The sequence below is a fragment of the Cinclus cinclus genome, chromosome 1 (genome assembly GCF_963662255.1).
Source record: "Cinclus cinclus chromosome 1, bCinCin1.1, whole genome shotgun sequence".
NCBI classification, from domain to species: Eukaryota; Metazoa; Chordata; class Aves; order Passeriformes; family Cinclidae; genus Cinclus; species Cinclus cinclus.
Window position 1 is genome coordinate 104,995,742 of NC_085046.1, and position 25,098 is coordinate 105,020,839.

General features: G+C 36.3%; 1 protein-coding gene across 1 annotated transcript in view; it reads left to right on the plus strand.

Annotated features, from left to right (window-relative positions):
- The window catches only part of MIB1 (MIB E3 ubiquitin protein ligase 1), a 69,991-nt gene that overhangs the window by 14,833 nt on the left and 30,060 nt on the right, over positions 1 to 25,098 (plus strand). The window contains exons 5-12 of the mRNA XM_062488479.1: positions 6,517 to 6,583; positions 7,372 to 7,576; positions 9,016 to 9,199; positions 9,522 to 9,666; positions 10,797 to 10,930; positions 11,931 to 12,038; positions 15,764 to 15,961; positions 18,382 to 18,533. Of these exons, the coding sequence (XP_062344463.1) occupies positions 6,517 to 6,583; positions 7,372 to 7,576; positions 9,016 to 9,199; positions 9,522 to 9,666; positions 10,797 to 10,930; positions 11,931 to 12,038; positions 15,764 to 15,961; positions 18,382 to 18,533 (1,193 nt within the window). The remainder of the gene's footprint in view (positions 1 to 6,516; positions 6,584 to 7,371; positions 7,577 to 9,015; positions 9,200 to 9,521; positions 9,667 to 10,796; positions 10,931 to 11,930; positions 12,039 to 15,763; positions 15,962 to 18,381; positions 18,534 to 25,098) is intronic.

Sequence of the window (25,098 nt, forward strand, 5' to 3'; positions counted from 1 at the left end):
TCCTAGTGGTAAAATATGAGTCAGTATTAAATTATGTGCTTCATGGTGTCCCCTAGTTTTAAAGAAAGTTTCTTATATGCTGGCAAAAAAATGAGTGTATGTTGTATTTTGTAGTATAACAGTCAATCAGTGTTTGGTATCTTCCCTCTTGTGACACATGGAAAACTAAGAGTTACAAAATCTAGATAGAATGAGATAGAGATCAACTGGGTTTTTTGTTGTTGTGGTTGTTATGACTTCAGTTGCTATGTTAAAATTTTTGGACTACATAGTAAAAGTGCTGTGGAACCATTGAAGACTCCTTCTGGCCTCAGGAAAAAAGTTTATTTGAGATAAGTTATATTCTACTTTGAATTAGTTATCCCCTTAATAAAAAAACTTATTTTTAAATCAACTACATTTTATTTCCAAACTTTTGCCACCTCTGGAAGTGCTGAATATTTCTAGAAAGCTCCATTAAGTACTGCGGCTGTAAACTTGAAAGGGTGACAGTGACCATTTACACAAGTTTTGTAGAAATAGATATATTTGTTCAATTAAATAAAGAAAGCCTGTTAAACTGTGAGACTACATATATAGATATTGTATTTAGTATAATAGAGAAAAAAATATGTATATGTGGATGTACAGAAAGGGTAATTTGAGGCTATATAAGTACTGCTTACCTGATTGTAATCCATTCCTACACTAATTTTATCTTTGGTGTTTTCATCAAATGCTACTTGACTTCAGACAGAATGGATTCTTGGATATCTGTGAGAGTCATTTGAATGGAATACTTAATTGTACGCTTAATTTTAGTAATTTGTGAAGTGTACAATTTGTTATTATTATTTACTACTATTTATGTAATATGTAGTAGTAGTAGTATATGCTGTTATATAAAGCTGAGACTGTCAGAAAGTTCACATAAAGTTGGGGAAAATTTGTTTTGGTATTTGGAAATTGGTTTAAAAGGTCCAGAGAATGTGGAATCAACAATACTCAAGAGTGTGTACCCATGTAAATACAGCTGGGAAGAGACCCTGACTTGCAAATGGATAACACTTGACTCATGTTAATGGAGCTGATTAAAGAAACACAACTCATTATTGTAAGTCAGTGTTCTTGTTTAATAGCTGATAGGCTGCATCTGGTCCTCAAAATTAATCTATCTGGCCTGCCAGCTTTGGAGAGATGAGGTTTGGCTGTTGGGGCAGCAGGTGCCAGCTGAAAACATGCATTTATTTCTGGTCAGATACTTGGAGGTTTTATGTGTGTTTGCTGTGTTTACATATGAAGTAGCTGAGAAGTGCATCTTTCTTTTTTTTTTCCCCCTTTTTTTTCTTTTTGTGAAGTCTGACATTTGGATCTGAGAGTTTCTGTTGCCACAGGCCAGAAATTCCCAAATTTAGATCTATGTTTATGATGGTGTTAGGTCAGATAAAATGTTTGCTAGATCCTTTGAAAGAATGAACTATTGTTGGCTGATATGGTTCTTTACACTACTCACATTTCTTACCTATATGTATTCAGAGTCCTGAGCCAAACTGAGCTGTTAAGCACATAACCTGCTTTAGAAATGTGTGAACATATCCTTTTGCAATAAAGAGAGGTCATATGGAATTAAAAAGTTAATGGGAAGATTGTGACTTTGCATTTGGAGCTTGTGTCTAGATTTTTTTCTTCATATCACATGAGCTGAGGATGTAAAGCTGGTGACTTCCCTTGGTTTTCGGTGGAAAATAGTCCCATCCACAGGAGTGTCCAAAATCAATTTAATTATTTAGGAATTTGTTTCTTTCAGAATTTCTTTGCTCTGTACCACTTGCCTTTTTTGGCTACAATTAGCCTCTCCTTGTTTCTTGTTATGGATTGATTGTGCTTTCATCTGTGTAGCCTCTGAAAGAAGTATCTGTAGTTAACATCCATCATTGTCACAGTGATCTGTAATCCATCTGTGTTGTGTACTTCTTTCCACAAATTCTAAATAGTGAATGGGTAAGGGAAGTTGAGATTGCCTGCCTCTAGGTGATGGATAATTAATATCTGTTCATCAACTTTTATTTGGATTGCTCATGATGTTACTCTCTGCAATTGCTCTAGTGGATTTCAAGAATTGCTTGTTACCACTTTCTTCTTTTAAATAAAAGCAAGGTAAATGACTTGGTATACTAGGCATTGTATGTGAGTGTTACAAAATATACAAAAATACACCTTCCACTCTAGTTAAAACTGTCAGATCTGTAACACCAGTCAGATTTTCAGTTCTCTGGTCATTTATCTTGTCACCACAACAATGAAAATAAAATACTTAGGAAGGAACAACAAGAATATTTTCTTAGTTTAGTGTCTTTCTGTTTCTTCTAGGTGCTGACCATAATTGTTTTAAAAAACAAAACCAAGGATTTTTGGCCACTTTCATGCAAGCAGCAGATATTTTTTAATATATTACCTGTGGTATAAAAGTTAGATGTCAGTAAGAAAATTAAGTTGCCATTCGTGTTTGAATCCAGAGAGGAAGAAGATATTTGTTTACCTTGTGCATTTATTTGCATTTGTCAGCAGACTTTGTTTTGCTTCTTTTTGATGTAGTCACATTTCTCCTGTAGTCTCAACCAAGTCAAGTTTTTCATCTTTCTGTGTTGCGAAGAAAAATAGTTCCATAAAGCAGAAATGTTATCTACTGATCATTTTCCAATTTTATTTATAGTATTAACTGACAAGGGAGATGTTTCTTCCTTTTAAAATGAATGTTACTCATGCAAAGCTTTTGTTAGTGCCTATAATGAATAGTAAGGTTACAAACCTTACAAACTCAGGACTTGCCTGAGGTCTGGTTTCTTCTGTAAGAAACTTTTGTTATTGTTTCTGTGCTTCACACCTCTTTGTCACTTCAGTCACTTTCTCTACCATCTTCTACTTTCTCCATTTATTGCTTCTCTTTTCCCAGCTTCTTGAAGCTGAGAAGGATTTGAGTTTGTGGAATTTGAAATACGGCATTTCTTAGAAACCTTTAGCTAAAACTTACTGAATTATCCAGTCTCTTGTTACCTTAATCTGGTGAAAAAGTGTGCACTGAACTTTTCCCATTTGCCTCTGAAGGACTGATTTCCTTGACAAAAGCTGTTGTGAGTTTAAAGGCTTAAAGTGGCCTTTACTGTATGTATTCATTGCTACATTGAACAACTGCAGCTGTAGCACTGTTCCTTCTAATGTATCTGTAAGATCAGTATTAAGTTCTCCCCTGATATTTTCTGCTGATGTTAGATGCTGTATCAGTGCAACTGGATCAAACATTCCCCTTTTTCTCAGCAACATGGCTAGTTTTATCAAATCTGTATACCCTCCCTCCCTGGATTTGATGGATGGCATTCCATATTGATTGGAATTACTTAATAGTTATTTCTGTACTCAGTTGCTCCTTCAGCTTTGTTTTCCTCCTCAAGGTTGGGGATAATGGTGCTTTTATACCATATGCCAGCACTGCAGACCTTGCTCTACATTTACTCATTCTCTGGAGTTTTATGAAGATGAAATTGCTGCTGTTGTTTTCCGTTTGTATAATTGGATGGTATGTCAAAGTAAAGTGTTACATTTACTGTATTTTCCATTTGACTGGGCAAGTCATGATCTCTATGTAATACAGTCACATACTGCTGGAGTGCAGATTTTTAGGAAGTTGAAGTTTAGATGCTGGAAGACCAAAATTCTCCACTGTGGGCAAAACCCATTACTACCCATTGCTCATGTGCATCAGCTGTTACTACTGACCTGCAGGTTGTGCTGTGCAATGTCTGATTCCCATGCTTTTCCTTGAATTGTCATTGATTACCTGCTTAACTGGGCTTTCTATCTCTAATTCTACACAAGTTCTGCAAAATCTATAGCTTACTATTCCTGAAAGAATGCTACTTGGTGTTTATTAAGTGATTTCTCCATCAAGTCATTGTCGAAAAGTTGATTTGTTCATCTCCACCATGTATTTACATTACACTCAGCCTCACAGTTGTCATTTCTTTTTCTGATGGTGTTGCTGTGAGTCTAAAACTTGTATTCTAGTGTCCATTATTTTGGTACTTTCCCTTTTATGCTTGCACATCTCATCTCCAAACAATCTGCTCCAAACAATTTTGATTTAATTTTAAGTCTCAGGGTGACTCATAACTTTTAGAAATCCCAGTGGGGTTCTCTGAAGTGCATTCAGATGCATCCAGACTCCATCTATTTGTGTTTTTGTTCCATGTGCACTAGGGGCACCTCTTGCTATGCAGCCCTCAGAATAGGGTGACCAGGAGCTAACCATCATCCCAGATTTTTTACTTGAATTACCTGGGCAGGAGAAAGCTTATTTTCATTTTCTGAAAAGTGTAGCAGCCCAGTGCTGGAAGGACAACTGTAGTTACTAACTCATCTTTAGTGGCACTGAAATACAACTAAGTATAGTTTTCTGCCTTAAAACTCCAGAATCTCGAGTTTGCTTATATTCTAAGGCATTTGCTGGCCTTTATCATGTTGACAGTACTTTTCTTACTAGTGCTGTTTGCCAAGTTGCTGAAGACCCTCTGCTTATATACTGTATATAAGTTTGTTTTGTACTACCTGAATATCAGTCAGTGTCTTACCTTTCTATGTGTTTTGGGTCCTCCTTTATTTTGTTGAAGGATTCTGGGAAAGAAGAATAAAAAAGGACATGTTCCCTTGCTTTTCTGCAGTAGTTAGATCAGACTCTTGTTTTACTCTGTAGCAACATAACATTGACTACATCATGTAAGAGAGAGGAAAACAGTTGTGAAGCTGAGGTTGGACACGAAGCTACCACTTAGTTTTTCAACCAAGCATATCATTATACTCCAGAAATAAACTGTGTGCAGGCACAGTACAGGCAGGGTAAAATACTAGTGCAGGTTTGAGTTTGTTTTTTTTCCCTATAAAATTTAGGATACCATAACAGGCTTCCTAGGAATGTCAGCTGCAAAATAGTAATTAGCCTTTCAATGAACATTTTATTTCTTCTGCTAGGTTTTGGCCATTAGTCTGCTCGGTGCATTAACACTTCTGTAGCACAAGCAGTCTTTCACCCTGATTTTGCCTGGCAAGGAGGAGAGCTTGTGGACTCTACTGCACTCTATTCTTGGTGTTCTGAAGAATGTGACAGCAGCTCTTGCGTGTGCACCCCTCCTTATCTCCTTCACAGCCAGCTGGTTGTTGCCTGTCACGGAGGGTTTGTATTCAGTGGGTGAGACCCAGTGCTCCCGGGCACATTCAGTCGTCCCTCGCTCCGGGGGATGAATGAGTTTGCCATCTGGGATGGTCCTTGCAGCCCCTTTGTATGCGGCCGAGCTAAACCCAGCACCTGCCCACCGGGTGGCAGCATCCTGTCGCAAGCCTTCTGCCGCCCGCGCTGAGCAAGCTCTTTCTCTGGTTTCTCAGGGGATTTGAAGAGCCGCTCAAATCTCATTGTTTTCCTCTGGCTGTCTTCATCGTTTTTCCAAAGTGGTGGTACATTCTTCGTAGATCAGGACGTGGACTGAATTCTGTATTGTTTCTGACTGCTTACCAGTTGCCAAGGATGGTATTGTGCTCAGAGCCATGGTGCTTTGGAAGAGTTCAGAGTTTTCATTTTAATCCTTTTGCAGGAGGACAATCTGTCAATAAATCTCAGGCAGGGGTAAAAGAATTGTTCAAGTATTTGTTTAGTTGTGTTAATTGTATTATTGCCACCACCTGTCCCCTACTTCCTCCCCACGTGATAGAATAGTCTGATACATTTTGCAGTTTCTGATCTCCTTCCCAACTTATTTTGCATACAAAAATGCCCTTTGTTTAGTGAGAATTGTTTCACAAGGAACAATGGCAGGTGACAGCTATTTGGAATAAAGCATTACACAGGAAAAAAACCTAAAGGAAGGAGAATTATAGAAAATCCTCTGGCTTCATGAATAGGAGTCAGTTACCACACTTGAAATTTCTCTTTCTTGTAGTATGAAACAGTTTTATGAAGGATGAGCTTGAGAACTTTCCTCTTTAAAAAGAACATGTTTTGCTCAGTGTAGTATTTTGTTGACTCTTTTGAAGTAATACTCTTCTGCATATTCTTAATGGAAAAGTTTTCATTTTATGCAATCTGAGTGACAAGTTTTCTTCGAGTTAAACATGAGTTTGTCAAAAAGTGTTGGGAAGAGTGGGCAGCACTGGCAGGCATTAAATGATGCTTCCTTGCTTGTGTTCACAGAATTCTACTTTAAAAGGAAATACAGCTTAATAGAACAATGCAAAGGTGCTTTGTGTTAATTCTTGTCTTTGAACTAAAAATTTCACATCCTTTATAGCCTCTTTTATTTGTAAATGTTATTAAAATCTTGAGAACGTCAAGGTTGATAGACTGGAAAGTATTTGATTGTGTGGGACAATCATGGGACATGTTTTTTGTACACATAATTTTCAGCCTTTCTTAATTAAATATTTCAGTTCTAGTTTCACTGACCTGGAGACTCGGTCACTGAGGACTAAAGTTGTCTCAATCTCTCTCCGTAGTCTGACCTGAAATGTGTTCAAGATGCAAAAGGAGGCTCTTTCTACAGAGACCATTGTCCTGTGTTAGGTAAGTTGAAAGTGAAGTAAATTCATGTTGATTTGTATTAATTATACTCACTCTGGATTTCCCTTTCCTTTTTAAATGTCATTCAAAAGGACTGTCCTTACTAGTGAAAAGAGTAACATTGCTATGCACTAATGATAAATTGTCATGCTTTTCTAAATTGTATTTGGTATCATTGTGCTAAGGGGATGGCAAGGGAGCTTTTAAGTGTTCATTAAGTTATAAATTGTGTTGTTCATCCTGTGCTCTGTATTTCTAATAAGTCAAACATAACTGCTTATACTTACAGAACTGGCTTAAATGTTAAGAGATCCAATATATCTAAATCCTTGCACAAAAGCACTGTTGTTTTATTGATACCAGAGCTTGTACGTGTCCAGATGTCTAACACCATATGATAGCTTTTAAGATCCCAGTTAGAACCCATGGTGGAACTTGTCACAAGTATTCAGCATGTGCTAGTGTCACTGCTATTTGCCTTGAAAACTCAACATGAAACACATGATTCTGTTGCCAGAGGTTCCAAAGTTTTTTTTTCTGTTGGCCACTACAGTTGCAAAGACATTGGTGTGGTGTCACCATCCCTGGAAGTGTTGAAAACATGCACATAGGATACTTGGAACAGGGTTCAGTGATGAGCATGGTGGCGGTGCTGGGTTGGTCCTGAAAAATCTCAAAGGTCTTTTCCAAACTTAACAATTCTATGAGTCTCAGAAATTAACTTCCATTCTTTAAATTACTCAGAAAATTAGTATGGTGATGTAAACTTTTATTTTCTTACTCCCTTTCAGGTGAGCAAAATGGTAACAGAAACCCTGGTGGGCTGCAAATAGGTGACCTTGTAAACATTGACCTCGACTTGGAAATTGTGCAGTCTTTGCAGCATGGTCACGGAGGATGGACTGATGGCATGTTTGAAACTTTAACAACAACCGGAACGGTTTGTGGCATCGATGAGGACCATGACATTGTAGTACAATATCCGAGTGGCAACAGGTGTGTTCTGTAGCCTTCCTTGATGCTTCTCACAAACGTCCTTCATCTTAAGTGCTTGTGATTGTTTGGTGCCAGAAGCTTTCTTTTCTCCTTTTGTGTCTGTTAAGATTTTCTTCTAGGTGTGTAATGAGGACTTAACTTTGAGGATGCTTTAGTGGGAAGAGGAATTTTGCTGCCTCTTACATGCTGAAAATTTGAGTCCAAAATGAGAAATTAAATTCTAGACTATCTTATTTGCAAAATGTAGTGTTTTAAGCAGTAACTTCCTTTTTAATTAAAAACTATCTATCCCTTGGTTTCAAGAGCCAAGGTAATAGCAATTCATTGTGGGTTTTCAGGAAAATAGCTTAAGAGGACGGGTGACAAATGTCAGGGGGAATATTGTCTAAACTACAGTCACCTTGGCATGATCTGTATCTAGCCTTTTATTATTCAAAGGAATGTTACTTTGTGTAAATACAGACCAAGAATAGGAGGTATTGGGGAACCCAAAACTACTCTCCACAAGCTGTTTAGGTTTGATTTTTGCATAGCTGTATCCTTGCAAACAAGACTCAAACCCAGCTCTACATCGGGGTTTGAATCTGATATGGCCACATGGTTTTCTATTCTCTTGCTTTCAAGTATTTGGCTTATCTTTAAAAAGTAGCTGCGGAATGGAGTATCATTTCAGTTGTATATGGAGTTTGACTTGTTCATTTTGTCCAGAAAGAATTGACAGTATATTGTTCCTTCAGGATTTCCCTTTGTTAATACTGCATAGTAATGCAGAACAAAGCTGTTTTCCCAGTTAAAGGGATGCAAGTGGCTTTTCTTCTGGCAGTCATGTCAGCAGAGTCAGTGACAGGAGCTGCTTTATCTTGTGGTCTCCTCCCCAACTAAACAGCTAAATGCCTCTGAATAAGTAAAATTTATACTACCAATGGGATAGTTTGATTAAAAATTGAGGCATGTCTGGGATATCCATTTAATTGAAAAGGATTGTTATAACTTAATATTGCATCTTTTGACCTGGGGGGAGGGGCCAAAATTCCATCTTCTTCCCATGTGATTTCCTGACAGTTGTGAGACAGCTGGGATCTGCTGCTTTTCAACCAATTATTTCCTATCCCTGAAAAAATAAAGCAACTGTGTAGGTTCAGGACTTTTACATTGCTGTCAGCTTGCTTCCCCTTAGGCAGGATATTTCTTAATTGCCTTTACACATGTGTATCTCTGAAGATTATCCTTGAAATTAATTAATGAGCCACAATTAATGAATTAATGAGCCACAGGCAAGTTTAAGGACAAAAAATGGAAAATAGCAAATATGGTATCCATAGTATCCAGTTGCTGAAAGTTTGTAGGCATACAAGCAGAAACTTACCCAACTGATAATTTTTAAACGTATATTTTGCTTTGTGTGTTTAATATCTTCTTCAAATGATTCATTGTTTTAGGTGGACATTTAATCCAGCTGTTCTCACCAAGGCCAACGTTGTCCGAAGTGGAGATGCTGCACAAGGTGCAGAAGGAGGTACCTCTCAATTCCAAGTGGGTGACCTTGTTCAAGTATGTTACGACCTGGAGCGAATCAAGCTTCTCCAGAGAGGCCACGGAGAGTGGGCTGAGGCAATGCTTCCAGTGAGTAGCTGCGTGTTTGCCTTCATAGAATGGCAAAGCCTCTGCAGTATTTCTAGTTATTATTGGTAATATACCAATAATTGTATAGATACCTCCTCCTGAAGGATGCAGGTGTCTAAAAGGGATTTTCTTCTAGGTTTTTGTCAAACTCAGTGTAATACTTGCTCAGATGTACCTATCTGTTTAGCCTAATGAAACCTATCTAAAGGTAGTAGTGATTGTACTGTTAAACAATAGACTTCATAAAATGTATATAATATTAAAAATAAAATATATAGAAGTCTGAATGTTTTATTTGCCTTTGACATTTTCTTTTTTTCAGACTTTAGGTAAAGTTGGTCGGGTTCAGCAGATCTATTCAGACAGTGACTTAAAGGTAGAGGTTTGTGGGACATCTTGGACCTATAATCCAGCAGCTGTCTCGAAGGTGGCATCAGCAGGATCTGCTATAAGCAATGCATCTGGTGGTAAGTTTGAGGAATAACCAGTAATATACGTATGGCAAGTAATTGTATTAATTAAAAAGGTGTTATTAGGTACTAATACATCGTTTTTATGCAAGGCTAATAATGGATTTGGAGTTTGGGTAATTGAAGTTGTACTTGAGAAAGATAGGAAGAAAAGCTTGCAGTCAAGATGGAGATATTGTTATATTATTGTATCAGGTGCTTCTGTTTGGTCACAGTGCAGGTGTGTCTTTGGAGGTCCTCTGCAAGGACTTCAAAATGGTTGGAAGGGACTTTAGATTGAAACAGGGACTAAGGCATGAAGAGAGTGTCACTGGCAGTAACAAGCAGCCTCCTTGTTTAATAGGTCGTTTAAGATAGCGGACGTAGGCAAGGGATCTTTTGCAGGTGGCTATTTATTATAACTCAGGATATTTATTTCTTTAAAATTTAGTCAGACATCCTGTGATTAATTATAGTGAGATATTTTGGTGTCTATGTAATCACACTTCAGTTTTGTTGAACGTGCTGTCATTCATATAGTAACAAAACAGAAAGACTGTCCAGCATGTTTTGTATTCTGTTGGCAGTTTCACAGATCAATTGAAACTAGAATTTTTCCTTTTTTTAGTCATAGTTAGTTATTCTTTTCTCTTCACATACTTGCTTTAATGGCAAGAAAACTTTCTACATAGTTTCCTAGATTTTTTCCTAAGGAGGCATAGATGCAGTGAGTTTTATCAATAAAGAACAGGGTACAGTGGCCGTAAAACTATCTAGAAGAGTGTAACAACTTAGTGTTCCAAATCACAGAAGACAGGCTATACCTGATACTAGAAAGTCTGTTTAAGCAGTACATTAAGTTCATGTTTTTACCTTGTCCTACTGTTTCGTATTTTGTGGGAGAAAAGCTATTTGTGGTACAACCATATTTGTTTTGAAGTGTCTAATGTGGCAGTCTCCACTGTCTAAAGGGTACTGGGGTTGTAGCTCTTATTTCAAATTCAGTAATTTTACAGCTGCTATTTTATGGTAATTTGTGTATTACTATGTACGTGGCCTTAGAAACACAACAAATGTAGCTGGAGTTGTTTTCTCATCTTGTGTAATTAGAATTGTAATTTTAGTTGTCCTTTGGTTAACATTTACAGAGAGATTGTCCCAGCTATTGAAAAAATTATTTGAAACCCAAGAATCTGGAGATCTCAATGAAGAATTAGTAAAAGCTGCTGCCAATGGAGACGTTGCTAAAGTGGAAGACTTGCTAAAGAGGCCAGACGTAGATGTGAGCATTCTGTTTTGGGAGTATCTCTTTTGGGGGTTCTCTAGTACTAAAGGAAGTGCAGCTGTTCTGAGCATTCCTTGCCGGTTGGTAGTGTGTCTTCTTAGAAGAAGTACAGCTAGTTCCAGTGTCTCTTCTCCCATTTGTTGTCCTATGAAATGTGTGGGCTGTGTGAACACAGAGCTGCCTTGCTGGACAGATTTTGTATTTTTTTTGTCTGCCGTGAATTATGATACTTTTAAATCTCTGGCTGCCAAAGTTGGTGCAGAGAACGAAACATTCACAGTTACTGAAGGGTCTTCAAATTCTCTTTTCAAGGGGGAATAGAAGGAAGGAGGGTAGATTTTTCAGGATGTTTTTTGCTGTTGTTGTGAGTTTGTATTGCTTTAATAACTCATAAAGTAGATTATTTAATCTGTTCTCTGTCAGATTCCTTTTACCAACTTGTCTAAGACTGAAAAGTCTAAAACTAAATGCTTAGTAATTACAGGAGTTTGTTTAGGGAACATATTTTAAAGTTACAGTCTTTCTCACTAGAGCAGTAGTAATGCTCACAGTTAAGTGTCTGAACTTCTTCTGTTCTGAGCACTGATTTTTAGCTTAAAGTTTTACAAAATGTGGTTTTTTGTTGAGACTCTCTCCTGTTACCATAAATTTGGCAAGGAAGTTACATGTACCATAGAGCAGAGGACAGGTATAAATCTGAGACTTGTTCTCAAAAATCTTGCCTTTACAGGAGTCACCGAAAGATAAATTTTTTAATCCGAGTATCATTAATGTCTTAATGTTTTTAATCCACTTCTTCCTCTTTTCTTCAGTCTAGCTAATACAGAAATGAAATAGAGAAGACCTAGGAGATCTATATATGCTAAGAAATCATCTTAAAATTGTTCATTTGATTCTGTGTTGCGTGTGCTGTTGCTTTAAGTTTTCTACTGCTAAACAGTCTCACAGGGGTGTGTGTGTGTGTCTTGAAACTCACCTGGAAGTGTTGGCATTCCAGGTGAACGGGCAATGTGCTGGACACACAGCTATGCAAGCTGCCAGCCAGAATGGCCATGTTGACATTTTGAAGTTGCTTCTGAAACAGAACGTGGATGTAGAAGCAGAGGTAACCTAAAAATTTCAAAATATGCTTGTGTGTCCTTAAACTTTGTTAATGCATGACAATTCTACTTTACTTGCCTTCTTTTTAAATGCCAGAGAGAGTGAAAAACTGCTTTTATTACTATGATTGGGTACCCAAATTAGACTTACTAACAGTACTATAAAGGCTAAATATCTAACTCTTTAACACTTCTTACTAAATGAAATATAACAAGTAACATAATAGAGCTGTGTTAGCCAGTGTGCGATGGAGCCCCTTCTTTCGTTCCTTTGGTTTCATTTCAACAGCAGAATTCAATGGGAACTCTGCCTGTAGCATTGAGGGGAAAACAATGTTGTCAGGTGCTGCACCTCCAACTTCAGATGCTTGCCATGCTTCTTATGAACAAAATTCAGTTAGGGGAAATCTTTAAATTCTTAGCTAAAACAAGTTTAAACAGAAAGTAATAGCGGTATCTTTGGGTAGAAACTGCCACCTCTGCATCCAGTTTTTCAGTTTCTTTTTTTTAACTTCACTGAAAACAGAAGGGTGTCACTTGTTTAGGTTTTTTTAGAGTAATTGTTCATGATAATTATCTATCAGCATACTGTGATATTTGTATTTTGAATTGATTTTTACTCAATTATTTGCACAGAGCACACTGATATTGCAACCATTTCTTGTTTTGTGAGGCACAAGAAGGATCTGTCAAATCTGATTTATTAAGAAAAAAACTGAAGCCTAGTGGGATGCTGAGAAATTAATTGTGCACCCAGTTGTTTGCATAATAGAAAAATAACTTCACATGCTTAGGCATCCAGCATTGTATTTTATTTGATATACAGAAGTTACAGATTGTTAAAACATTAACGAGGCAATGTAACTCTTGGAATTCGAATCATACTTACAGATACACCGTTAATATATAAAGCTTTCATGCTAGATTCTAAAGACTGCTTAGATTGATGCAATACATACTTGCTATGGTCTGATTTCTATGAAGTAACTTCATGTTAGAAGTAGTGCTTTCACTGCAGCACAAAGCAAATACTGTTAAAATTAGACTAAACTACTTTTTGTCTGTGCTGTGGTGTTCACGGCTGCCATGTTAATCAAGTGGTGGACTGAAGGGAAGCTTGGAAGCATTAAAGAGGGAGGTAGAAGCACAACTTAAACAGTTTGAAACCGTACACCTAGTAATCTGCTAGCACAAGAATTGTGAAGAGTTTTGTGTTTGCTCAGGCTTCAGAAGCACCATCACACTAAAATAAAAAAAATTGTCAGGGATTTCACTTGACTTGTAAAGCCATCTTCACATAACTGTTGCTTAAGTGAAGATGGTATTCCCATTTGATTATATAATTGCCTTGGTTATTATAATATTAATAATTTTCATATTATTAGATTAGTTATATTTTTCAGGCTTTAAAAATTTAAGCTGTTTATCAATATTTATGTGTGTGTATATATGTATATATATGTATGTGTGTTTATAAACATAATTGTTTATAAAATGCAGATATTCAGCAGAGCCATCCCATTAAGCAGAGAGCAAAAATGTAGTCCACTTACTTCACTGTTGTGGTCTGAGGCATGGAAGCATTGGATAAAAATCCATACTTTCTTTGCTTTATAGCTAAGTTGGATATTTTTGCATTTACAGTCATTACTGCAGAGTATATATGTACATGATGACATTTTCTGGGAATATCCTCGTTGTTTCCTGTGTTTTCTAAGACATGTCTGCATTACATGTCTTAATGTAGACTACAAGTGGCCTCTGTTTAATCAGAAAACAGTTATTGACATAGCTCAGAAAGCCTGATATAGCTATTGCATAGTAAAAATATGTAACCTTCTAGGCTGCAGACATTATTGTTTGTCAGCTATTATATAAACAGTACTGACAGTATTGTACTGTTGGCATCTGTAGAAATATAATGCTTTTAATATTTAGATTTATATCTAAATGGAAGTGTTAAGGACAGATGATTACTAGTTGCTAGCTTTTTCTAGATGATTTGTTGCTGTTGGGTAGGATTTAGTTCCTGAGATGACTTTTTTTGATGCTGAGCTTAAAAAAAGGCTTGCATTATCTTGGACCTCTACTCATTAAAGTAGGAATTCTGTACATTAAGACTTAATAAAATCAGGTGGTTCTGTGTCAGAATTGAAATACGGTAAAGCCAAAACATTCTATAATTATACGGGGTTTGATCCATAAATATCTTGATGTACTTCTCAGACTGCAAATATGAAACAACAAATTACCATGTTTCTGTGAAACCAAATGCTCTGTAAATACAAATCTTGTAGCAGTTTAGGATGACTGGCACACCCTTGATAAGGTTTGCCTCATAATGATCCTTATAACCAGATGAAAAATAGAGAGAAGGTCCCCTTTCTGATCCTTTTCCCTTTGAAATGGGCAAGGTTTGGCTTCTTTTGACTGTTCATGTTAGATGAGCCTGAGAAGGAATCCTGTGATCTGAGAAGGCATCTTGGTAGTGTGGATTGCTTTGGAAGGAATAAAAGTATCTTTTCAAAAGCTGCTGAAACTGCTATATAGTGCCCTGACTATCTTGAAAACCACATCCATATTTTCAAAAAGGTATATTAGATAATTAGGGGATAAGTCGTCTTCCACCATTTAAAATGCTGTAACTAGTCTGGTTGTGCAAATACAGTTTATGCTAAGGGCTATTAATTTTTGCATTGGTTTAAAATATATTAGAGATGTGTTACATATAATAAAAATACTTTTCAAGGATGTTGCTAAAGAAGCAAATTGATGAGAAACTTAAGCTAACTCAGGAGAGGCAGTGAGCCCTTGATCAGTCATGATTTTATTTTGCAATTTTCAGTGTTTCTCAGTTTTCAAATTTGAATCCTACAAATGCATGGTTATATTAAGTTATGCACAAATACTCAGTTAGAAACTAGCTTATGGAAATTATTTCATGATGTATAACTTCCATTTTACTTCTGTCTTTTGTGTACTGTCATTAATGCCAAAATAACTTGATTGGTATTTTAAAATGTTTCATGTTGTTCAGTCAACTTCTATGAAAGTTAAAATAGCCTAAACTGACAAGTCTGACTTTCACATTTCAATTCTCAATTTGGGTGAAACTGAAACAAACTGAATCAGAGTTTTAATGCTGTGAATCATAAACACGGAATCAGAACTTCTAGTTAATGTCAGCATCAGTTACAAATTTCCTTTCGAAAAGGGTTATTAAGTGAAAACCAAGACACATAAGTCCCAATAAATACTAACCTAATCATATGAACAAGGAAATACTCAAGTCTTGCACTATGGTTTGGAATCTCTAACACTTCCCAAGTTACAGGAAGAACTACCCTGAGATATTAAGCATAATACTGTTTGGGCATTGGGTTTTGTTTGTGGGTTTTTTGGTTCTTTTGTTTTGGATTTTTTCTTGGCAGTGGTTGTTTTGTAGTAGAAACCCAAATGAAGCCATTTGAAACCACACCAAGATTCAGGGTAATAGTTATATATGCTATAGAATATCATATGTTGTAGAACACGTGTATTTATAAACTGATTCTTCATCCTCTATTGCTGCAGTTTGAGCACTTATTTAATTAGGTATTTTAATGGTGTCATGGTAGTCTCATTTTTCTTATTACATCAAATATGGACAGTTGTTAGTTGAAATAATCTTCTTGTTTAAATGCCAAGGAAACGTGAAATATACGAGGTTAAATGAATGTTTCCCCTTCAGGACAAGGATGGAGACAGGGCTGTCCATCATGCAGCCTTCGGTGACGAGGGTGCTGTGATTGAGGTTTTGCACCGAGGCAGTGCAGATTTGAACGCTCGCAACAAGCGCAGGCAGACTCCCCTCCATATTGCTGTCAACAAAGGTCATCTGCAAGTTGTCAAGACTTTATTGGACTTTGGCTGCCACCCCAGTCTCCAGGTAAAGTAAATTTTAGTGTAGGCTCACTTTTCAGCTACTGAATGGTGTGATTTGCTGCATGTAGGTGATAGAAAAATTATGGAAAATGGGATTGAAAGGAACAAACTTTGTATAGTTGTCTGCATCAACTTTCACCTCACCATGTGATCAGCTATAACAAAAATGCTATTAAGTCTGTTTTTCTTGACAGCTAGATTGACACCTGGTTTATTCTAGACAGTTGGTACTAATTGGTATCTTCACAGTCTGTAGTTATTTCTAATTTTTCAACTTCTGATTAATTACTCCACTACAACTCTGTGCTCCTTCTACAAGCTACAGTTTAGCAGTCCAACAATACTGTGGAATGGTTTGTTAAAAGAAACCTTTTATTGTTTTCCCTAAACAGATCTATAATTGATAAAACAATTTAGTCAGATTCACTTTCAAATATTCAGCTTTTTATTTAGAAAGCCTTCGTGAATAGGATCTCAAGTACCATAATTTCACAGGGAATTTCATCTGTAATGAAGGTGATGGAAGCAGTAGTGTAAGTGCAGTGGACTGTATAGAAGGTAGTGTGGAAATGAGCTATCAGATAAGCAGGTGTCCACACTGCTGAATGCAGCTTCGTGAACTGTATGTAAAACAAATGAGAATGGGTAAGTTTGAAGAGATGTGCATCAGAAAACGCTGTAGTGGTCTGGGCGCAAATCAAGATATGCAGTAATAAGACATTGCCTTCTTGTTTTGCCATGTCAATAATCAGATATTTTGGAGCTGTAAATCCACATAAAAGAAGATGAGCAAAAGGTTTTTTGAAATTAGTGAATGTAGTGATTATTTATTTATCTCCTTCTGCCTGATCTCTTAAGGTACTGTCTTGATCTTGCTGAGGTTGAGCTGTTATGTCCATCCAGATATTGTGTAGTATTTGTTGAACGGTAGATATAATAAGGAATCTGATGTGCTGAGACCAGTAAAGTGTGACTGTAAGTCCCATAGGATCATATGGGTAGCCAAAGTGGATTTGCCTGAGTTTAAATTGCAGAATTTTGTTTCAGTTGAAGAAGTCAGTAGAATAGTGCAAGGATGCTCCATCTGGAAAATATAATTGCTACTGAAAAATATGAACTTTTGGATTCAGCATGTGTGTTGAGGAGCTGTGATGTGCAAATGTGAGTAGGTGATTGATTTTTGTCAATGAGAGCACAGGGGAGTAAGACTGAGGCATAACTGGAATTTAACTGGCCAGCGCTCCACTGCTGTGGCCACTTCACTGTGTAAACAAACATATGTTTGTAAACAGGAAATTTAGGAAATACGATCAATTAAACCAAATAAAAGCTATGATTTAGTTCTGGCAAATTCGTTCACACTGGTTCAAGTGTTTCCATATTTTGGTGCTTTTTGGCAGGTTTTGATTCTCATGCAGAGATCTGTTTTCGTACTACTGTATTGGTAAAATGTTCACTTTCTGTGTTAGTCAGCTTGCAGTTGAGTCAGTGTTGGTGACAAAAGGCTTCCTGACTTACATGGTGCAAGAATTTTAGTGGAAGCATAAATCTGGAGATTTTGCCTATGTAGCTGCAAATAAGCTTAAATTGATGTGTTTTCTTGCTGTTAGTCTAGGGCATTTCTCTTCAGTGCAGCCATCTGAGTTCTTGAATAAATAATCTACAAAATGCTTCTAGGAGTAAAAAGTATTTTTTCCTTATTTCGGATACTTGAAAAAGAAAACATCAAGCTAAGTTTAAATTCTTTGCTTGTTCAATTGTGCAGTCAAGTATTATCTTGTACCTTGTGTAATATAATCTTCTATTAGCCATAACAAGTTAAAAGCTGAATATTGCTTTATGATATTGGCTTTTGCTTCATGGAAAATTATATGCTTCAGTTAAAACAACAGATATGCCTGCTTTTAGTACCTGGACTGCATTATTTTATTTTGATTTGCCTATGCTTTAATTTCACACTGTTGTTTTGGTATTGTCTGCTACATGGTTAATCGCTAGCTAAACTCAGCATTTATTACTCAAGATTCCATTTCTCCTTCCACCTGACTGGTCTTCCCTTTATTACATTAGTTTTTGTTGCTGTCGTGTTACTCATAAATTGTAATTTGGGCATCAACTCCATCTTGATAAGAAGCATAGAGAAGTCATTAGCTACCTCAGTGTCTTCAGTACTATGGGATGCAAAGCATAGTTCTAGCAGTAGAGTGACTGTACAATGGTGGAGCTCAGGGTGGGGTTTCCCACTGAAGAATTTGCAAACCTGGAGCAGGATGAGAAGCGGCTTGCTCTGAATTTTGCAGTATAGCAACACTCAGGTCTGGAAGAACTGTTTTGTGTTTAAATAGTCAGTTTTCGTAGTGATATTGTAGTATCTTTTTAATGTGAATGCATGCAAAAATTGACGTAAACTGTTTCTGGTTTTAGGATTCTGAAGGAGACACTCCACTTCATGATGCAATAAGTAAAAAGCGTGATGATATCCTTGCTGTACTCTTAGAAGCTGGAGCAGATGTTACTATCACCAACAACAATGGGTTTAATGCACTTCATCATGCTGCACTAAGAGGAAACCCTAGGTACAGATTTCTTTTTAAAGATTTTTTTATCATACGTAAAAGGAAAGCAAGTATTTGTGAGGGTAGAACTATGGTGTTCTTTCAGAAGATCTTTAAATCTGTGTGTAGTTGTATTTCTTAAATGCTGATGTTGCTTAGCTGTGCATCTTTCTAATGCTCGGAAGCCCTTACTGGAATGAAGCTAGGAGTCTGCTGAGTTTAATGCTGTATTTGGATAACTCCAAATTCCTGAAAAATTTCCTGTCATGGCTGTAAAATTTTGCCAATAAAAGTTATGATAAAAAAGTCAGAAGTTAGTTAGATTCTATCTTCATGTGAAGATAGAATCTTGATGTAGGATAAAAATAGTAAATACTGCTACGTTTTCCTTCTTGACTATTGGAATTGATAAAGAGATTTGAGTTTTTTATAAATACTTATTTGTGGATAATTATTAAGTAAACCATACAGCTCTGAAGCACTCTTAGCAGTGTTACATTAGATTATATTTTTCAGTATATGAAACAGTTAATCATATTTTTTATTTCAGCTTTTATATAGCAGCTCAACTGAAAAAGTTCATTTTAAGGCATAGTTTGTTTTATACTAGCTGCATTCTATATATACGTCTAAATTCAGTTTTCAGCTAAGATAGCTTTTGAAAACTACTGCACAGATAGAACTTTAAAGAAAAGTTGTGTTGCTGATTCTGTATTACATTGTGGATAAATGGTATTTTTCAAAGCTGTCAGGCTAACAAGACTTCAGTAATACTTTATGCTGGGGTGGAGTATTCAGTATAGTTTACACAAAACAAGAAATGTGTGTGTTTGCTTGTTAACTACTAAATTTGGTTTTTCAGTTGACAGAAGTTGGAGAAATAAGGCTGTAAGTTTGTATAAATTCCACCCATTATTGATAAATCTAGGCTAGTATCTTAGAACATATCTATCAAGACTGATAGTTAAAAAGTAAACATTATTCATTATTTGTTTGTGGAATGGAATAATTTCATGAGGTAAAAGTCTCAGTTACCTAGGTGGGGTATTTTCTGGTGGTTTCTTTTTTATATATATATATATTTATTTATTTATTTTTACTTTTTTCTGCAGTGCTTTTCCTCAGCTCTTGTGGTAGTTGGTTTGTGTGACCATAATCTCAAGATGAGATGCAGGGAAAGTGTATGGGAAAAAAATGTTTTTCATAGACATGTGCTGGAGATTTTTCTGTGGGTGGGTGTTTAAGGAGGGACAGTGCATTCCTTTGATGGAGGGATCCAAACTGTAGTTCAGACTGGGTCAGTTTGATGATTGGTAGAATGTGAGGTACAGTGCAGTTTTAAACAGAATAATCCCTCCTTTACTAAACTTTTTATTGGAAGTACTGGAAAATGTTTCCAGTATTAGTGATTTGAATGCTGTGTGGGTTCCCTCCATACAAGGGGTTTCACTTGTATCTAAAACAGATATTTAATATTCTTTTTTTGGTTGCAGTTCCATCTGAGCACTGCTCAAGCATGCAGAAAAGGAATTTTGTCTCCCATCACAGAAGGAGTAGTTTCATCTAAAATATCTAATGCTCTCAGCATTAGATATTTTACCCATCAGCCTGGGAAGAAATGATTGAAAATGAAACTAAAATAAATCTATTTTGATTTCTCCCCCCAGCCAAAAATTGTCATAATAGTTTCATTCATCTAGGAGTTGAGTTTTATATTTCTCAAGACTTCAGTGGTACTCATTTGTTTCATTGCTGATTTTGTAGTTCATCCACTTGCCTGTTTCGGAATGAAACCGAAGTTTTTGTATTTGCCACTTTGTTTTTCTAATCTAATACAGAACAATGGCTACTACTGATCTGTTAAATGCACTAAGCACAAGCTATTAAAAACTCTGTTAAAAATAACCCCCTCATCTTTAGCCTGTTGCTGCTGTGGGTCACAAACAGTATATAATAGGTTCTGCTTGAAATCTTACTTAAAGACCTATCTTTCCTCATCTTCCTACTCCACCTAAATTACAGTTTTTATGGCTTCATGATGTGGTGCCTTATAGTAATATGGTGCACTAAATTCCTCTGATTTTCAAATATATAGATATATTATGTAATGTCTGTATAATTTTACAAAAATTACACATACTCTATGTGTATATAAATGTATATGCATTTGTGTGCATAGCTATAATTCTAAAAATTTAAAATGTGCTGTCTATGCAAGAATTAATAAAGCTCACATACATCTTCCTTGTTGAGGATAGAAAGATAAATGCATGTGTTAAGTGCATGGGTACTGCAATAAACAGAGGTGGATTTCTATAGTTTTTTTTCTAGTTGATGTCAAATAGATATTTGGAACCAATTTCATTTTCAGAGCAAAATTTCTTGTTTCTTGTGTTCTGAACTTTATAAATAATAGGGAGATGTCCCAAGAAAAAACCTACAAATTGTGCTGAGAAGAACATTCCAAGGTTTTTAATTTTTAATATGAAATGTTTGAATATTGGATAAAGATAGCGATTTATGTCAAATAGCTTAGATTTTCTCTTCACTTTATCTTCCATGTTAGTTTGGCTGTGTTTTCCACAAGTCAAGCTACAGTGTGTTTCAGACAGCATCCTATTCTTAGTAGAATATTTCTCCTTTTCATGTTTTGCTTCTCTTTGTACCTTGTGAATTGGTACAGGATGAGAACTTTTGGTTTCTGTGCTGTTGTATAATGTTGAAATGTAGAATCGATGTTAGTTTATGCTGTAGGTGGCTTTAAACTTGTGCATGGGAGAGCTAAAAGGAAATTTTAAATTAAGTGTGGTGAAGTTCAACTTTTATTTAATACATGGTTTCTTGTTCGTGATTTTTAACTGAGTCAGTCATATTAAAAGTGCATTTATTTTGGACTTTTTTCAAAGTGCTGTGAGCCTCAAAGCTTGGCAGACTTTGCCTTTTCAGTGTTAATGAGATTTTTTTTCAGACAGAAAAAAGGAGAGTAAAAATTGAAAATACTGTACAGATTGGTTATTTTTGCCATGTTATCATCTCTTGCTTATGTTTGATCTATTCGCATACCTGTGACTTCAGATTTTTGAGCTGAAGACATGACTGTGAAGTGTAGGCGTATTTTATATCCGTTGCCCCAGTTAGTTTTAGATTTGCATTGTATCTTGTGAAGAGAGCTTTATTATTCACTCTGCAGCTAGCATCTTGAATAGAGGCTGCTCTTGGAGCTGACCTGACTTCACACACGTGTGTGATTAGTTCTTCAGAGCAAGACAGTTCTGCTGGACTTTAAATCAAAATATTAAAGTCCTGAACTAAGATACAGAATTCATATATTGCTCTCCAACAGCAAGAAGTATGTCATCTTTATGTTCATAAACTGGCAAGCAGGAGATTGTGATTTAAAATGGAATCATAATTTTTCCCTGTGGATTTCTTATCTAGGAGATCTCCATTTGTTTTTAGATTTGCAGATGGCTTGAACGGGTTGGCAGTGAAATTTCGAACTGTAGCAATTTAATTGAGAGGTAGGGTTTCTCACTTCTACCTGGTGTTAATGAGTATCTTCAGGAAGTGTCTGCGGGACTCACCGGCTGTGTTGTCATGTAGGTCCTCAGAGAGACAAGTTCTGAGGAAATGAGAGTGGTACAATTATTTTCTAAACCTGTCAAAGTGACTTTTTTCTTTTGTGTTTGCAGTTCTGACAGTAAGTGTAGGTTAAGCATAGTTGAAGCTGAGTGCAAAGAGAGCCTGTTTTTAAAACCTCTTATTAAAGTATTATGTCAGAAAATGCTTTGGAAGAATAGTTTTGTTCAAGTTGGTTTGGAGGAAGAATATAAGCTCCATGAGCAGACCTATTATTAGATGGCAGGTTAGCCTGTAGCTGTTGAGGTCAGTGGCAAATTTATTATCTTTAAATAGTAAATAATGTGCCTGACGGATACAAAATGGCAAATACAGTTCCTGCCCCGAGGAGTTTCCTTCCTTGTGTAATGAAAAAAAGGGGAGAGGGGTGCCCAGAGAATAAACTTGCTCTGCCAGTACTGTTCATGATTGTTTCATTTTAGGTTCTGGATTTTTTTTGGTCAGTTCTGCTAGAAAGGGCACCAGACTTGAGGAAGAATACAAGAGACAATAAATCATTGGGAAATGTTTATTTCATTGCTTACCTATCTTCTTTATAAATCTTGTAAGAGATGATTTTCACTGCATATGGACAAACTGTTAAACACCAGTAGCTATTTACTTACAAATACGAACTCGAAATTTCAGAATACAGAATTTGCTACATTTCTGGTTACTTTCCATCTTCGGACTGCCTAGAAGTTAAGCTGGACTGCAGAGACGACTGCATAATTGCTTGAGCAGGTTTCGTGTCTCGTGTTAAAAACATGAGAAATCCTGTAGTGATCAATGCATAGCTACAGCTGGTTGAAGGGGACCAAATCCATTGAAGAGGTGATTTGGTTCCATTTTACCAGCTTTAGCAAAGCATTGGAGTGCAGGAAGCTTATAATTCAGTAACACATTTTAAAGCACATAAGCAGTGCACAAAGAACACACGGCTTTCTTCTGTGTTACCCAATTTGTTTCTTGTCAATGCAAATTTTTAACTCTTTCCTAATTTGGAGATGGCAAAATTAAAAGCTGTATACCAGAAAGGCCTGTACAGGTTTGTTCTGTCCTTGAGTATTTCCTTGAGGATATTTGGATGACTCTCAAATCAAATCATAGTTACAGTTTTAACTTTTTCCTGTCTAGTGAAATCAAATTTTAGAATAGATTAGAAATTGTAGTCTTAAAATTTCTGTAGAGCTCCCTTATTTCTTTATGTTAAACTGTACTGGGGAAGAATGTTTCAGTTTCCTTGTCACCCTCCTCCCCCCCTTCCCCTCATTCATTTCTGGCAGTTCCCTTTTGCAGCTGCTTTTATGCTGTAGTTAGTTAGCACAAATATAAATGCCAAGTGCTTTCAATTCCATTGCTATATCTCTGGTTAGTATTAACTTTTTAGGAATGGTTATATAATATAGAAGGGTAGACTTAATTTTTTTACCCTGATAGTGTATGTAAAAACATTTAATGCCAGAAAAATGCTGTTTTTAAAGATTTATCTGGGGTTGCGTCTGATTTCTTCTATAACTAAGGTCCTTAATACAATTGTGTGAGCTCACACAGCTTTTCTTTATGTCATACTGAATTCTTTCTGAGCTTTGACTGCAGTGGAAAGTAGGGGACAACCTTACTTCAAACCATTCCCTAGTAATGAGTATGTCAAGGATAGTCTACATCTGTTTGTTGCATAGTCTGATGATGGTGAGAAGATTTATGTAAATATATTCCCAACACCATGTATCGTAATAGAAGCGTAGCAGGTGTGTCACTTGGACTTAAGCATCAAGATGGCTATAAAATGAGTTTCTATTTTTACCAGTTATAGAGGAACTGTTTTACAGATACAGCTGCTCAAGTGTGCTTTTGGATGGCAATACAGTTTCATGTACTGGCCATATCGGGACAAAAAACGGCTGTGGAAAAAAAGCCGTGTAGCATTTGATAATGTCAGCATCTGTTATCCCTGTCAGTCACACAGTTGAAATGTTTGAGTTACAACTGTGTCAGCAGATGCCCAAAGTTCAACGTGTGCTCAGTTAAAATTGAACAGCTGATCTAAGTGATGGATGTGACATTTTAGAGTGACTGGGTATGTATTCTTAGAGATATGCTAACATGAACTAGCAGGAAGCAATGTCAACATATAATTTTAACTTTTGTATCACTCTGAACTGTCATTTTGTGTCAGAATAACATTGCAATTGTTATACAAGGGGAGAACACAGTATGATAAATTGTTACCAAAACCTTTCAGATAAATTAAAACTGTTAAAAGGTCTGTCCCATTATATAGTGGTAGCTGAATCAATTGGTGCTGAGCACAGGAACTCTTCAGGTAAAGAAGAAGATGCTTAGCAATTAACCCCTCAGTGAAGCTGCTAGTTACACCAGATTGCTTCTGTGAGCATGATCACGTTTAGTAGCCTTGCTTTATTCAGAAAAGCTACTGCAATTTGATTTGTTTCCCACTGTAAACCAGGTTTTAATTTAGACGTTAAGATACTGTAGCCTTGGTGTCAAAATATCTGCTTGTAAGAGGGAGAGCTTTAAAACAAGTATTGAAACTTTGCTTTCTTAAGCAGGTAAGATAATATTTCTTCTTGTGTATATATATTTATGTAGTCTCAGGTGTACATATCAGGCTATGTATATTATTATAGAGTATCTGTATGAGTATTTAAAAATAAGTTCTCCATCTAAAAATCATGTGTTGCCTTTGTTTGTTTTTCTTGTTTGTTTTGGTTGGGTTTTTTTTCCTCACAGACATTTTAGTAGGCAAAGAGCTACAGTTAGAATCTTTAATCTGGGCCAAATGTGCCTGTTTATCATGGATGTATCCTATTTAATAACTGCTTTTAGAAGTCTGCTGTCATGAATAGGAATCGATGGATTGATGAGTGGGGAGTTCTTTCCTCATGTTTTTCCCCTGTTCCTGAATTTGATGTTGAGTATCTTACAGCACTGTATTTTAATTAAT